Source organism: Thalassophryne amazonica, chromosome 11, assembly GCF_902500255.1.
Source record: "Thalassophryne amazonica chromosome 11, fThaAma1.1, whole genome shotgun sequence".
Lineage (NCBI taxonomy): Eukaryota > Metazoa > Chordata > Actinopteri > Batrachoidiformes > Batrachoididae > Thalassophryne > Thalassophryne amazonica.
In genome coordinates this window covers 73904593-73922024 of record NC_047113.1, presented here as the reverse complement: position 1 = coordinate 73922024, position 17432 = coordinate 73904593, and the positions used below count along the sequence as shown (strand labels likewise).

The following is a 17432-nucleotide window of genomic DNA, read 5'->3' as shown; positions in this document are numbered from 1 at the left end:
TCCCGCCCAGGCTTGTAGGAAAGGTTTGAATGCATTCAAGAACACAAAGGACGTCACCGACAACCTGGTTTACCACTTTATGATGAAACCCTGTCTCTCATTACCCTTTTTTTTTGGAACCAGATTGTCTAGAATTTTGACAAATAGTAAGTTCCTTCAGCTTTTCCCTCGTTTTTCCACTTGGGGTCACCATAACCAGATTACCTTCCTGATACAACTCCACATTACTTGGACAGTGGGCCGGGGTGGTCTTGAACCGGGAACCTTCCACACTGGAAATAAGCGCACTCAACCGCTTGGCCAAATAAATAACTAAACAAAATAATTGGATACCCAATCAGGACCTGAAATCATGTGTAACTGGTGTTAAAAATAGAACACTGAACAATCAGGAAAGTTTTAACCATGCTGAAAAAAAAAAATTGTGACATAAGGATGAATTCATCATCATTTAAAAAAAGTGAATACTGTGATTTAATTGGTGCAGACTGGAGGTATTCATATGCAAATGTGACAAATTCCAGGACATTTTTGTCCCTGACACAGGCTGGAACAGAATATAGAAGAAAGGACAGCTTTGTAGAATGTGTACAAATGCACAAAGTCTACCTCCAAATGTTCTGGATGCATCATCTCACACAACTGGAAAGCAAGTTTTTAAGAACTCAGCTGACTGACCTGCTTCTTTGCAAACGGCAGCGAGATCGGCTCCGACATATCCATGAGCGCCATCGGTCAGCTGGGTCAGCTCCTCTGTGGTGGCGCTGCAAGGCACCGAGTTCAGCTGCTTCCGCAAAATATCGGCACGCTCTGCCGCACCCGGAACTCCAACCTGCAACGATTAAACCAACGAAAATCACAACGTACATTTACCTTTCACCAAAATAGCCTTTAAAGCAAACTACAAATGTGGCCATCAAAATGGCTGTTTGTACGCACCTCCAACTCCTTGTCAAAGCGTCCTGGTCGGCGTAGGGCGGGGTCAAGGGCATGGGGCCGGTTTGTGGCACCGAGAACCAACAGCTGACCTGAGTGACCCTCCTTCAAGGAAACACAAGAGATTGATAGTTTTTGGCAAAAAATAGTGAAATAAATAAATTAGCAGAACTCAATGACCTTGGACTCCTGAGGCCTTGTCGAAAAGCTTCAGCCTGGACTTTGTGGATCTGCAAAACATCTCATCTGACGCTAGACATCAAGATAGAGTTTGCTGACAAATTTATGCCAAACTGACAGGTCACGGTAACCTGCGGGGATTTGTTTCCCCGCCTCCCACTGCGAGCTCTGGATTCAACGAATCCTCTTCTTTCTTCATCAGATACCGACCGAGCCTTGATGGTCAGACGACACCCGAGAGATACAACACACAGTGTCTGAGCGGCGTCCAGCGTGCGGAGATGGTTTCTGCATTTGAATTTGAGAATGTGTACGGGCATGTTCTGAGCGCATTTCTTTTTAAGATATTTCACATGAATGCAAATATCTTGATTATTGAATTCATGAAAATCAAGTAAATCCGTCTGAGATTAAGTAAATTCATACGGCGGGGGGGGTCTACCAGGCAAGCTAACTAGCTAGCCCGCTATTATGAGGGCGCCTGAGTTATGAAGAAAGAACCATAATGTGAAATAGGTCATATTTCAAAACATTCTCACCTCATTTTCTTTAAATGTGCCTTATTTATCAGCTTACTTATCAAATTACAATTAAATTTCTCTGTATAATTCTTGGTGAAAACTGCAACATGTTTGTGCCGTTTCAGACAAATGACAGACCCCAAAATCAATAGGATTCTTGACATCACCATACAATAGGGTTCTTGGGGTCAACATAGCTAACACACATTCCAGGTCTGGTGACAATTAGGCAGCACAACTGACGTTATCTTGCTCATAACTGAAATGTTGCACAACTGACTGACTGATTGGCTTGATGGACATCTAGCCCACTGACTGTGCCATAGGGAAAAATAATTTAGTTACTGGGTAGAAGGTAGTCTGCCTGGGTGGGAGCCATGCAGGACCCAAGGCGACTCCATAGTTTGGTGGATGCACCAACACATGCCTCCAGACCTGACCTGACATTAAGTAACTATAAAATGAAAGAATACTTGAATAGCACTATCAATTTTTAAATTTTGTGTAGCTGCTGTACTGTCGGTACTTGACTGAAACTCGTGCATTTCCTGTTCAGCAACTTATGGAAAAGTGGATTTCTATTAAACAATGTGATCATCATGGACATGAATGCTACTAATGTTTTAATATGACGAATACTGCCAGAAAAAAATGACTTCCTGCAACAAAATACTCACTGAACCAATCCCATCCATTAGAGTAAGGAGAGAAGCGACGACCCGCTTCTCTACCTCATTCTGTGCGCCCTCTCGTTTCGGACACAGCGCGTCCAGCTCGTCGATAAAGATGATCGCCGGCTGCCTGTTGACGCAAGTGAAACTGTGAGAAAACATTTTCCGTACTACTATAAAAGTGACAAAACAGTGAAAACTAAAAACTGCCAAAGTTGCTTAAGGACCAGGTATAAATCTTTACTTTCAGCATTAAAGTCAACAATCATGCTAACATTACTGTGCATGAAATGTGCAGCCCAGTCTCACGTTTTTTTTTCGTGCTCCCGACACGAAATGAGTCAAATTTTCATGACGGGTTTTTTTTAATTCAATATTACTAACCCTACTCCTTCCCTCAACCCTAACCATAACCACCCCGACCCACCGCTTCACTTTTTATTTCGTGCACCCATCACGGAATGAATTAGAATGAATTTGTGCTGCCGTGACGAAAATGAGGCACTTTTTGTCACACGAACCGATAGATTAATGTATATTTCATGGTTCTGAATCACGACTTGCCGTGAGACTGGGTTGGAAATGTGTCAGGAAGCAGGGTGAAATAAATACATAATTTCACAACTCAAAGTTTAAATTGTTGAGTTAAAAAAAAAAAAAAAAAAAAATCACATGTCCATGATGAACACATATGCTTCAAATACATTATTTTCATTACAAATGAGCTCAACTCATCTTTGGAAGTTACAAATTAGCTAAGCTTGCTAGCTAAATAAACTTCAGTGGCTACTGGGAGTTTAGCAGTGGGTGAATTTTCTTGGTTTCTTGGTTTCTGAGAAACAGAACTTTTGTTCCTGTAAAAACAGCTTCTCAATATTTGACAATAAATCTAAGCGCATACAAACAGCCCTTACTGAGACAATTGCATAATCTCCTCAGAAGCATAGCAGGCGAAATATCGCTAATCATGGTTTGAATAAATGTAAATGTTATAATATCTTCCCATATTCCTGCCTGGAAGGCTTTTTTTTCTTAATGTTAGATATACGTCTAACATCTGCGTGTTTCACTCTCACCATAACAATGTTTCATCTACAGTCCAGTACCTGGTGTGAGCAGCTAAATAGCTTATTTAACAGATTTTCTTACTTTCAGAGGTTCTGAATAGATGGACACAGAGCTACGTCACACCCGGTTAGTGACTTGACTGCAACGACTGAGATTTGTTCTCAGCGGTTTATTATCAGTGGCTCTGCCATTGCTAGCTAATTAGGAGGAAAGGTCCAGACTGCATGCAGAGTGAATGCCCAGCTGTCCGCGGGGGTCTATTAGATGGTGCCAAGTGTTCACAAACGAATTAGTTACTTAAGTTGGCAACTTTCTAACTTATTGCTTTAAGTTACAGTTTAACTAGCAAATGTTAGCTAGCTTGATCATTCTCTTTGATCAAGCTAGCTAAAATTAGCTAGTTAAACTGTAACTTAAAGCAATAATTTAGAAAGCTGCTAACTAGCTACATGAGTTGGAGTATTTTGTGATGAACTAGCTAACATTAGCTAGCTCAAGCTAACGTTTCCTTTACCTAAAATTAGCTAAATTAATGTTAAGTAGGGATCACCCAGTTGTAACTGTAGAATTTGCACTCTGTACATTATGTAGGAATTTGGCAATTTTATTTTTATTTTATTTTGGTTGAGTAGGCTTAGTTAGGTATGTAGGTCATGCAACAATTTATTTGATATTTTTGCAGCTTTGGGGGTGATTCTCTTCCAAATCATACATTTGGCGAAGGACGTTTTTAATTAATGAAGCTAACAATAAAAGAAATTTTAATTTGTTTGCACTGCATTTGTGGCTGGGGAAATTGAAACACTCGAAACATTCAGGACCCCAAAAACACAAAAGTTTAAAAAAGTGTGTTTAACCATATTCAGGACTTTAGTGAGCACAATATGGAGAAAGCAATTGCCATGGGGTCCAATGGACACCAAAACTCCTGAATAGGGTTAATAAAGGGTTAAAGATCTACAGTAGAAGGAAGATGAATACCTCTGAGACGCTTTGGTGAAGATCTGCCTCAACCTCCCTTCTGTCTCACCGTAGAATCTGCCAGAAAATAAACAAAAGATGCACCTCATGTTTGATATTTTTAGGGTTTATCATCTTATTTAAGCTTACACTCAAAACAAAGGAACAACCAGTTATCGAACCCACTGACCCAAGGGATATTTTTTTTACCTGGGTAATTCTACAGTAACGGAATTATATATAGAGCAAATACAGCCCGATTTTGCATCACTGTGATTCCGTTACCATAGAACTGCCCACCTGCATATCGAAGGCAGAGGTCTATAAACTGCTGAAATCGCTGTGTGCTTCTGTCCGCGATTTTGTTTCACATATCTTGACAAAGATATCAAAGTAAAACTTGGTACATCACAAGTTTGTTCTTGTGCACTTTTTGATTGTAATTGTGGCCACCGGGTGCTGAGCCTAGGAAACCTTGCTAACTGACAAAGACTTCATGTATCAAGGTTAAGCTTTATACACAAGGTCACATAACTGACTTCAAACAAGTTTGATGTTGAACACATTTGGATTCAAACTGTGGCCACGTAGAGCGAGTCAGCATAACTGAGTCTCACAGCACAAAGATTTCATGGATTGTGAGGACACTAACTACTGTAGACAATACCTTACTAAGACCTTGCACAGGTTTGCGGTTGAGCTCACTGATGCAGGTTCGAGTTAAGTATTTCCCCTCATTCTGTTACGCAATTAAACATTCACAGGCAAAACTTCAAATCCTCCAGTTGATAATCTGACCGTACTTGCTCACGATCTCTGGGCCGTTGATGACTGTCATATGTGCTCCAACCTCATTGGCTATGGCCCGTGCAATCATAGTTTTGCCTGTGCCAGGAGGGCCGTACAAAAGAATTCCTCGAGGAGGTGGAATCCCTGTTAAGAAAATTATTTCAGTGTTTAAATGAATAATAATGAGAGCCCAACCGATATTAGTCCGCTGATAATTTCAGACAATATGACCCTTTCACAAACATCAGTATCTGTGTTATTTTTGCCCATGTCAGTTTGTTTTTATTTTACAGAACAAACAATGCAGAAAAACACGCTGGCTGTTGGAAATTGTGTCATTGTGTAATTTGTCCTGTAAGGGGTGCTCTGATGGTATTGTTTACAATGCCGTCAAGCATGCCTGGGACCTCATCACCCCTTGGCCACATTAGCTACAAGAGACAGATGAAATGCAACCACTGTCATTTATTTTAAATCAGAGTCACTAGTTACAGGGACAAGATACAAGTGGTTGCCATGCTGCCAACTAGGCGAGCCAAAATAGAAGTCTATTTTATGTAAATACTAAGTGATACGACACAACTGCCAATCTGAGTGGATGCAGCTGGATGACAGCATGACGTTTGTTGGTTTATTAATTATGTTTATATTAAACTATAAAACATAAAGCCTCAATAACATATACACATATATATATATATATATATACACACACACACACACACACACACACACAACCCCTGGCAAAAATTATGGAATCACCGGCCTCGGAGGATGTTTATTCAGTTGTTTAATTTTGTAGAAAAAAAGCACATCGCAGACATGACACAAAACTAAAGTCATTTCAAATGGCAACTTTCTGGCTTTAAGAAACAGTATAAGAAATCAGGAAAAAAAAATTGTGGCAGTCAGTAACGGTTACTTTTTTAGACCAAGCAGAGGGAAAAAAATATGGACTCACTCAATTCTGAGGAATAAATTATGGAATCACCCTGTAAATTTTCATCCCCAAAACTAATACCTGCATCAAATCAGATCTGCTCGTTAGTCTGCATCTAAAAAGGAGTGATCACACCTTGGAGAGCTGTTGCACCAAGTGGACTGACATGAATCATGGCTCCAACACGAGAGATGTCAATTGAAACAAAGGAGAGAATTATCAAACTCTTAAAAGAGGGTAAATCATCACGCAATGTTGGAAAAGATGTTGGTTGTTCACAGTCAGCTGTGTCTAAACTCTGGACCAAATACAAACAACATGGGAAGGTTGTTAAAGGCAAACATACTGGTAGACCAAGGAAGACATCAAAGCGTCAAGACACAAAACTTAAAGCAATATGTCTCAAAAATCGAAAATGCACAACAAAACAAATAAGGAACGAATGGGAGGAAACTGGAGTCAACGTCTGTGACCGAACTGTAAGAAACCGCCTAAAGAAAATGGGATTTACATACAGAAAAGCTAAACGAAAGCCATCATTAACACCTAAACAGAAAAAAACAAGGTTACAATGGGCTAAGGAAAAGCAATCGTGGACTGTGGATGACTGGATGAAAGTCATATTCAGTGATGAATCTCGAATCTGCATTGGGCAAGGTGATGATGCTGGAACTTTTGTTTGGTGCCGTTCCAATGAGATTTATAAAGATGACTGCCTGAAGAGAACATGTAAATTTCCACAGTCATTGATGATATGGGGCTGCATGTCAGGTAAAGGCACTGGGGAGATGGCTGTCATTACATCATCAATAAATGTACAAGTTTACATTGATATTTTGGACACTTTTCTTATCCCATCAATTGAAAGGATGTTTGGGGATGATAAAATCATTTTTCAAGATGATAATGCATCTTGCCATAGAGCAAAAACTGTGAAAACATTATTTGCAAAAAGACACATAGGGTCAATGTCATGGCCTGCAAATAGTCCGGATCTTAATCCAATTGAAAATCTTTGGTGGAAGTTGGAGAAAATGGTCCATGACAAGGCTCCAACCTGCAAAGCTGATCTGGCAACAGCAATCAGAGAAAGTTGGAGCCAGATTGATGAAGAGTACTGTTTGTCACTCATTAAGTCCATGCCTCAGAGACTGCAAGCTGTTATAAAAGCCAGAGGTGGTGCAACAAAATACTAGTGATGTGTTGGAGCGTTCTTTTGCTTTTCATGATTCCATCATTTTTTTCCTCAGAATTGAGTGATTCCATGTTTTTTTTCCCTCTGCCTGGTTTAAAAAAGTAACCGTTACTGACTGCCACAATTTTTTTTCCTGATTTCTTATAGTGTTTCTTAAAGCTAGAAAGTTGCCATTTGAAATGACTTTAGTTTTGTGTCATTTCTGTGATCTGCTTTTTTTCTACAAAATTAAACAACTGAATGAACATCCTCCGAGGCCGGTGATTCCATAATTATTGCCAGGGGTTGTAGATACCAGTATTGTAAATTCTCTGCTCCTAATATCAGCATCACCCCCCTCCCAAAAATCCATATCGGTTGGGCTCTAATAATCATTGTAATTATTAAAGTGCATGGCAGTGGGTCACACATCGTAGAAATATTCATGTTGCCTGTGTGTGATTCTGGGGTAGTGTGGTCTTTATTTATGTAACCTACCGTAGCGACAGAAGAGTTCTGGGTGTTTGAGAGGAAGCTCAATGGTCTCTCTGATGGCATCCAAATGGCTGCTGAGCCCGCCAATCATACTGTAAGTAACCTTTGACCCTGCATCTGGATCTTCCTGTTCTCTTCTGTGCTTTGAGCTGAAGCAAATTTCAGTGCAGCAGGACAGGCTGTAGAAGGTGTCAGTACTAAGTGTACCAGCAGGCGGAGCTGTGCTGATTTTCTCTGCCTCTGAATTTATTGAGTTCTCCAGACTGGCAACATTGTCCACCACAGGAGGATTCTGGGAGTTATTGGAAGGAGTGAGAGGAGTGGTGGGCAAAGAAGGGCAAAAGGGGTGAGCAGGCCGGCGTGGGGTGCTGGCTGCAGGACCGGGCTCTCCGGGTGTGCCTGCTACCCCGTCTTCGCTGTCATCCATAGTGAGCAGGCTGAGCTGCAGAGACAGATCCGCCGACGTGGAGCCCAACGCGTAGGTCATCAGAGAGGAGTCCTCGGCCTCAGTGACTGATCCAGGAGGAGGAGGAGCCGCCCTCGGCAGGGTGACGCCGTCCTCCCCTGTTACAGCCTCCACCCGGAGACTGCAAGAGCGGCCAAAGTAGGACAGGGACAGAATGTTACCAGGCAGGACAATGTTTCCAGCTGAAAGAAGACCAGAAAGAAGGCCAGGTTCATCACTTTACTCTGAGAACGTGTCGATTTACAACAGAATTTGTACAAAATGTTAAAAATGAAAATGAAAGTTAGAAAATAATCCAGAATCTACATATAATCCCGACTTAAAAATAAAAAATGTACTGCAAAAGCTTAACAGATTGTTCTAAAATAAACCCCGAAATATGAATAAAATGACCAAATATCAGAAGGATATCTTGTGTAAGAGAACAGGAAGTGGTCTTCTTACCCTGCGACCTCAGGAAGTAGTTCTTAAACTCCTCTGTATCCAGCATGTCATCTTTTGACCTAAATAAAAGTGACAAATTGTGCAGCTGAGATTCATCTGTGCACATTTCATCCAGTTTAGAATGTTTGCATCAGAGTAACAGTGACAACAATCAACCTGCAGATGGCAGCATTTACCTGTGGTACAAAATAAAACTAAACAGCCTCTCCAGTGTCTAATAATGAATATGTGGATAGATGAAATATACGAGCGGATATCAAAAAGTTTTGAGCCTCAGACAAAAGAGTAAGATATTTGGATTCATAATGTTTTATTTATCAACATAGTTCCCTTCTAACTCCACACAGTTGTTCCATCTAGTTTGCCACTCATTGATACCCGATTGATAGAACTCAACATCTTAGTCCTCTAACCAGCCCTCTGCTGCAGCAGTCAGCTCATCATCATCATCCTCAAATCTCTGGCTCTGAAGGTATTTTTTCTGCCTGGGAAAGAGGTGGAAGTTGCTAGGGGCTAGGTGTGAAAAACAGGGTGGGTGAGGAAGAAGTTCATAGGCACACTCGCGCACAGTGTCCATGGTAACCCGGCTGGTGTGGACTGGTGCATTTTCCTGATGAAGCAGAATGCCACGACAGATTTTTCCACAGCGTTTCCCCTTGATGAACTTGTGCACCTGCTTCAGTAGGTCAGCATAGTATTTTTCATTCATTGTGGTTCCACGGGGTAGGTAGTCGATGTGGACTATTCCTTTGCTGTCCCAGAAAATGGTCACTATAACCTTCTTGGTAGACGTGGCTGCTTTAAACTTCTTCATCTTTGGAGATGTGTCATGTTTCCATTCCATGGATTCCTGTTTGCTCTCCGGGTCATAATGATAAAGCCAGGTTTCATCACAGGTTATAACCCTAAAATAAAAATCATCTGGGTTGGTGTTGTACTGAGTTAGCATGGCTTCACTGATGGTCACTCTTGATAGCTTCATGTCATCTGAGAGCACTAGTGGGACCCATCTTGCACATACCTTGGACATATGTAATTTGTCATGAAGTATGCTGTGTATGGATATAAAAGGCCAGCTGCTTCTTCTAACTCATGGAGTGTGATACGGCGGTTTTCCATCACTAGTTTATACACCTTGTCAATGTTTTCTGGGTTGGTACTGGTTAATGGCCGCACTGACTGTGGGTCATCTTCTAAGCTCTCTCTGCCACGCTGGAATTCCTTCACCCAGTGTTTTATAGTTGCAGATGAAGGAGAAGCATCTCCATAAATGGCAGTCAATCGTTCTTCAACCTGTTTGGCAGACTGACCCTCTAAAACTTTATCACCGCTCTATAATCACTCTTGTCTATTTTGCCATTTCACTGGAGGGTACATCTCTTCCACACAGTGTTATGACTCAACAATTGAAGTGAGCAATATGATCCTACATGAAATAAGTAGTTAAGGCATTGATGTAGATCAGATGTGATGTACTGTAATACCCAACTGGGAAAAATGTGCAAGGCTCAAAACTTTTTGATATCCCCTCGTACCTCAGATTTTAAAGGTTTAGACTAATCATTGTATTTACTAGAAACTAATGATTTTTTTAATGCCTAATCACTTACATTTTGTTTGTTTATTTTTTGTTACAGTAAACACCAGACACTGCTCTCCATGGAAACAGATGAACTTTACCTCGATGACAGGAGCAGGTGTTGTGCTTGAAGCACAGGTCCTGATACAGGCTGCAGCAGCACCTCCTCCCCTGGTTTCACTCTCAGGTTGGTCTGTGCACATTTCTGCAGACCCACTCTTCTGCCTGGAAAGGAGGAGACGGGCCACCCAAAACACACCTGGACAGACAGAAAAGACGGGTGACACACTGACAGGAGGGCAACACAACCACAGCTATTTGTTATCAGTAAACCCCCAAGATACTGAAGTGTCCATGAGCAAGCAACCAAAGGCTATGGAAATGGTCTTTCAAAATCCAAGAAAGAACATATCCAGCAGCTGTGTGGCTCATAAAGAGAACAGAATTGAATAGATCTTGTGCTGCATGGATTGTAAGCAGACTGTGCAGCTTACAAGCCACTACGTGTTCGGTAGTGGGAACAATTTGGGACAACTTTTGGAAATGATGGAGAGGGAATTACTAAATTTCAAATATTGGTTTGATTCTAATCAAATCAAATCAATTTTATTTATATAGCGCCAAATCACAACAAACAGTTGCCCCAAGGCGCTTTATATTGTAAGGCAAAGCCATACAATAATTACGGAAAAACCCCAACGGTCAGAACGACCCCCTGTGAGCAAGCACTTGGCAACAGTGGGAAGGAAAAACTCCCTTTTAACAGGAAGAAACCTCCAGCAGAACCAGGCTCAGGCAGGGGCAGTCTTCTGCTGAGACTGGTTGGGGCTGAGGGAGAGAACCAGGAAAAAGACATGATGTGGAAGACAACAGAGATCAATCACTAATGATTAAATGCAGAGTGGTGCATACAGAGCAAAAAGAGAAAGAAACACTCAGTGCATCATGGGAACCCCCCAGCAGTCTAAGTCTATAGCAGCATAACTAAGGCATGGTTCAGGGTCACCTGATCCAGCCCTAACTATAAGCTTTAGCAAAAAGGAAAGTTTTAAGCCTAATCTTAAAAGTAGAGAGGGTGTCTGTCTCCCTGATCCGAATTGGGAGCTGGTTCCACAGGAGAGGAGCCTGAAAGCTGAAGGCTCTGCCTCCCATTCTACTCTTAAAAACCCTAGGAACTACAAGTAAGCCTGCAGTCTGAGAGCGAAGCGCTCTATTGGGGTGATATGGTACTATGAGGTCCCTAAGATAAGATGGGACCTGATTATTCAAAACCTTATAAGTAAGAAGAAGAATTTTAAATTCTATTCTAGAATTAACAGGAAGTCAATGAAGAGAGGCCAATATGGGTAAGATATGCTCTCTCCTTCTAGTCCCCGTCAGTACTCTAGCTGCAGCATTTTGAATTAACTGAAGGCTTTTCAGGGAACTTTTAGGACAACCTGATAATAATGAATTACAATAGTCCAGCCTAGAGGAAATAAATGCATGAATTAGTTTTTCAGCATCACTCTGAGACAAGACCTTTCTAATTTTAGAGATATTGTGCAAATGCCCAAAAGCAGTCCTACATATTTGTTTAATATGCACACTGAATGACATATCCTGATCAAAAATGACTCCAAGATTTCTCACAGTATTACTAGAGGTCAGGGTAATGCCATCCAGAGTAAGAATCTGGTCAGACACCATGTTTCTAAGATTTGTGGGGCCAAGTACAATAACTTCAGTTTTATCTGAGTTTAAAAGCAGGAAATTAGAGGTCATCCATGTCTTTATGTCTGTAAGACAATCCTGCAGTTTAGCTAATTGGTGTGTGTCCTCTGGCTTCATGGATAGATAAAGCTGGGTATCATCTGCGTAACAATGAAAATTTAAGCAATGCTGTCTAATAATACTGCCTAAGGGAAGCATGTATAAAGTGAATAAAATTGGTCCTAGCACAGAACGTTGTGGAACTCCATAATTAACCTTAGTCTGTGAAGAAGATTCCCCATTTACATGAACAAATTGTAATCTATTAGATAAATATGATTCAAACCACCGCAGCGCAGTGCCTTTAATACCTATGGCATGCTCTAATCTCTATAATAAGATTTTATGGTCAACAGTATCAAAAGCAGCACTGAGGTCTAACAGAACAAGCACAGAGATGAGTCCACTGTCTGAGGCCATAAGAAGATCATTTGTAACCTTCATTAATGCTGTTTCTGTACTATGATGAATTCTAAAACCTGACTGAAACTCTTCAAATAGACCATTCCTCTGCAGATGATCAGTTAGCTGTTTTACAACTACCCTTTCAAGAATTTTTGAGAGAAAAGGAAGGTTGGAGATTAGCCTATAATTAGCTAAGATAGCTGGGTCAAGCGATGGCTTTTTAAGTAATGGTTTAATTACTGCCACCTTAAAAGCCTGTGGTACATAGCCAACTAATAAAGATAGATTGAACATATTTAAGATCGAAGCATTAATTATTGGTAGGGCTTCCTTGAGCAGCCTGGTAGGAATGGGGTCTAATAGACATGTTGATGGTTTGGAGGACGTAACTAATGAAAATAACTCAGAACAATCGGAGAGAAAGAGTCTAACCAAATACCGGCATCACTGAAAGCAGCCAAAGATAACGGTATGTCTTTGGGATGGTTATGAGTAATTTTTTCTCTAATAGTTAAAATTTTATTAGCAAAGAAAGTCATGAAGTCATTACTAGTTAAAGTTAAAGGAATATTCAGCTCAATAGAGCTCTGACTCTTTGTCAGCCTGGCTACAGTGCTGAAAAGAAACCTGGGGTTGTTCTTATTTTCTTCAATTAGTGATGAGTAGTAAGATGTCCTAGCTTTACGGAGGGCTTTTTTATAGAGCAACAGACTCTTTTTCCAGGCTAAGTGAAGATCTTCTAAATTAGTGAGACGCCATTTCCTCTCCAACTTACGGGTTACTTACGGGTACTAATAAATTGTCACTTCATTTTGGTAAGACAATGTGTATTATATTTGGAAATAAGCCCAGGAATTAAGTAGAAACTTATCACTGAACTATGTTGAAATTGAAATTGTATCTGAAACTAAATATCTTGGTATTTTTATTCAAAATGAATTAAGTTGGAAAACTCACATTAATTATCTTAAATCTAAACTTTCTAAAATTTTTTCAATTTTGTATAAAGCACAATATTTTCTCCCCCAACATCCGTTGGTCACGCTGTATCATTCATTATTTGTCCCATATATCACCTATTATATTGAGGTTTGGGGAAACACATATAAAACAAAACACAAATTCAGTTTTTACTGTTACAAAACAAAGCCATAAGAGTTATAAGTAAAAATCCATATTACGAACCAACAAACCAACTGTTTGCTTGTGTGTGTATTTTGAAATTTCAAGATTTGGTGGATTATTTTACGATACAGACCATGTACAAAGTTAAAAATAAACTTTTGCCTCTACATGTTCAGGAGTTGTTTAAAATGAGGTGAGTCCAGTTAACATTTGCGAGGAACACTGACATTTGAGAGAAGAAAGATTCAAACTACTGTTAAAAGTCATTGTGTTTCTGTAAAAGGTGATAGTATTAAATCATCTGTTACCTCCTTAGGTGTTAAAAAGCTTTATAAAAACAGTGTAATTACTTACTATAGTATCCTATATTAGGCTAACTGTTTTTGTGGTTCTTTTTGTTTATTTGCACATCACATTACTGATTGTTCTGTTAAGTTATGTTATTTTTCTGATTGTTACCTTGTTTTTGAGTGTATTTAAATGTGTATAGTAACTTGTGTAGGGGCTGGGCATTTATAAGCTTTTGCTTCAGCCCATGCTCTTTCGAACGCACCTAATTGGGAAATTGTTTGAGTTATTGTTGTATTTTCTTCTGTTTTTTGATTTGTTTTGTTAGTAAGATTTTCATGTTGGTGCTTTGTTTATGTGCATGCTGAATAAAACTTATTCATTCATTCATTCAATAGATTAGAATAGAAAACTGCTGTGCAGTGTGGCTCCTAAGCAGAATAGAATAGAATAGAATAGAAAACCTGCTGTGCAGTGTGGCTCGTAGTCAGAATAGAATAGAATAGAATAGAAAACCTGCTGTGCAGTGTGGCTCATAAGCAGAATAGAATAGAATAGAAAACCTGCCGTGCAGTGTGGCTCGTAGTCAGAATAGAATAGAATAGAATAGAAAACCTGCTGTGCAGTGTGGCTCATAAGCAGAATAGAATAGAATAGAAAACCTGCCGTGCAGTGTGGCTCCTAAGCAGAACAGAATAGAATAGAATAGAATAGAATAGAATAGAAAACCTGCTGTGCAGTGTGGCTCGTAGTCAGAATACAACAGAACAGAATAGAAAACCTACTGTACAGTGTGGCTCATAAGCAGAATAGAATAGAAAATCTGCTGTGCAGTGTGGCTCATAAGCAGAATAGAATAGAATAGAATAAAATAGAATAGAATACCTGTCGTGCAGTGTGGCTCGTAAGCAGAACAGAATAGAATAGAAAACCTGCTGTGCAGTGTGGCTCGTAAGCAGAATAGAATAGAATAGAATAGAACAGAATAGAAAACCTGCCTTGCAGTGTGGCTCCTAAGCAGAATAGAATAGAATAGAATAGAAAACCTGCTGTACAGTGTGGCTCGTAAGCAGAATAGAATAGAATAGAATAGAATAGAATAGAATAGAAAACCTGCTGTGCAGTGTGGCTCGTAAGCAGAATAGAATATAATAGAAAACCTGCTGTGCAGTGTGGCTCATAAGCAGAACAGAATAGAAGAGAATAGAATAGAATAGGAAACCTGCTGTGCAGTGTGGCTCATAAGCAGAACAGAATAGAGTAGAATAAAATAGAATAGAATAGAAAACCTGCTGTGCAGTGTGGCTCGTAAGCAGAATAGAATAGAATAGAAAACCTGCTGTGCAGTGTGGCTCATAAGCAGAATAGAATAGAATAGAATAGAATAGAATAGAATAGAATAGAAAACTTGCTGTGCAGTGTGGCTCATAAGCAGAACAGAATAGAATAGAATAGAAAACTTGCTGTGCAGTGTGGCTCATAAGCAGAACAGAATAGAATAGAATAGAAAACCTGCTGTGCAGTGTGGCTCATAAGCAGAATAGAATAGAATAGAAAACCTGCTGTGCAGTGTGGCTCATAAGCAGAATAGAATAGAATAGAATAGAATAGAAAACCTGCTGTGCAGTGTGGCTCATAAGCAGAATAGAATAGAATAGGAAACTTGCTGTGCAGTGTGGCTCATAAGCAGAATAGAATAGAATAGGAAACTTGCTGTGCAGTGTGGCTCATAAGCAGAACAGAATAGAATAGAATAGAATAGAATAGAATAGAATAGAATTGAAAACCTGCTGTGCAGTGTGGCTCATAAGCAGAACAGAATAGAATAGAATAGAAAACCTGCTGTGTGGTGTGGCTCATAAGCAGAATAGAATAGAACAGAATAGAATAGAAAAGAAAAGAAAACCTACTGTGCTGTGTGGCTCATAAGCAGAATAGAATAGAATAGAACAGAATAGAATAGAAAACCTGCTGTGCTGTGTGGCTCGTAAGCAGAATAGAATAGAATAGAAAACCTGCTGTGCAGTGTGGCTCATAAGCAGAATAGAATAGAATAGAATAGAAAACCTGCTGTGCAGTGTGGCTCATAAGCAGAATAGAATAGAATAGAATAGAAAACCTGCTGTGCAGTGTGGCTCATAAGCAGAATAGAATAGAATAGAATAGAATAGAATAGAATAGAATAGAATAGAAAACCTGCTGTGCAGTGTGGCTCGTAAGCAGAACTGGTCTTCCGATGCAGACTCTAGCTGCTTTCATGGAACTGAGGCTCAGTTGGACTAAAGATGATCTGCAGCTTTTGGGTGTTTTGTCATCAGCTGCGAGACAAAAGAGGACAAAGTGAAGATGTTAAAACGTCACTTCAGTAAATGATATTTCAGGATCCAGCAGTCGTTGGTAAAAGCAGCATTCACACAGAGTCTCACGGGTATATTACAAGTAAATAAAGTACAGACAGAGTTTCGCAGTTTGTGTGTTTCTGACCTTTGTCGATAAAATCCGCCACAGTGAAGCAGTTTGTGTTGCCGTTTCCTGCGTCATGATGAGACGTTTGCAAACTGGACGAGTCCTTCGCTTCTTTCCCTCTTCTCGATTTGCTTTGAGCTTTATTTGAAGACATTTGTGATTATGAAAAGTGTCAAAGTAACACGTGAAACAGCGAACATGTTGTCAAAGACCGGTAAACTTCCTGCTTTAATGTTTAGCCCCGCCCCTTTTACCGTAAAGTTCAGGCAAACTCCACTCATTGAAATATCTCATTTAACTCTGTAAACGTCTCAAAATGTAAATTTCGGCTTAAACGTTAAGCAAAATAGCCAGAAATTAAATTACTTGAAAAAACTGCACTCTTTCTTTGTGATATGGTAGTATTTTTGATGTATAGACAAATATTCAAGTTTGCGTTTTTTCTTACTCTTAACATTTTAAACAGTTCAATTTTTCATAAGTTTTCAACATCTTTTTAATTTATTTTTCAGTTGAATTTTTCTTAAAATAAAACTTTATAACAAGAGTGTAAATGTAAAAACGCGGGGCAGATTGTGAGTCATAATTAATAACAAAACAAACTATAAATAACACGATATTTTTGTGATTAACATTTCAATGGCTAAAATATGCAGTATAATATTGTACAACATCGCCATGAAGAAAAAAACGAAATTTATTGAATTTTGTTTACTTTTGTGTGTAGGGGGGGAGGGGGGAATTCTTTGCCTTGCAGTAAAAATCAGTATTTATTTTTAAATTAGTGTGATGTACACTTGAATGTACCACAAATATCAAATATGAATCAGTTTTTCTTTCATGTCAGCGTTTTAGAAATGTTTTAGCATTTAATGTTTTAGTCAAAATACACAAACGTGTGTAAAGGTTTATGAGTTATTTATTTTATTTCAGACGTGTATATCATGTGAAAACATTAATGAAAAAATAAAAATACAAGTATAAAATAAAAACACCGCCAAAAACATTCATTCTTAACAACATGACTATGAGTAAAACTACTGATTTAAAATAATAAGAAAAATGTGTTAGCTGAAATGAGTAATGTGTTTGTAAATTGTAGAATTTATGAATGAAGTTTCGTACAGCTAATTGTAACGCACGTTTACTGGGGTATTACGGTAATACGTAGCT

General features: G+C 39.4%; 1 protein-coding gene across 1 annotated transcript in view; it reads right to left on the bottom strand.

Annotated features, from left to right (window-relative positions):
• spata5 (spermatogenesis associated 5) overlaps positions 1–16499 on the bottom strand; it is a 253710-nt gene extending 237211 nt beyond the window's left edge. The window contains exons 1-10 of the mRNA XM_034182173.1: positions 16278–16499; positions 15990–16111; positions 10325–10482; positions 8645–8703; positions 7738–8382; positions 5140–5269; positions 4358–4414; positions 2315–2438; positions 940–1041; positions 679–832 (exon numbers count right to left, since the gene is read on the bottom strand). Coding sequence (XP_034038064.1) covers positions 679–832; positions 940–1041; positions 2315–2438; positions 4358–4414; positions 5140–5269; positions 7738–8382; positions 8645–8703; positions 10325–10482; positions 15990–16111; positions 16278–16413 — 1687 coding nt within the window. The 5' untranslated portion in view covers positions 16414–16499. The remainder of the gene's footprint in view (positions 1–678; positions 833–939; positions 1042–2314; positions 2439–4357; positions 4415–5139; positions 5270–7737; positions 8383–8644; positions 8704–10324; positions 10483–15989; positions 16112–16277) is intronic.
• Positions 16500–17432: the final 933 nt, after the last annotated feature.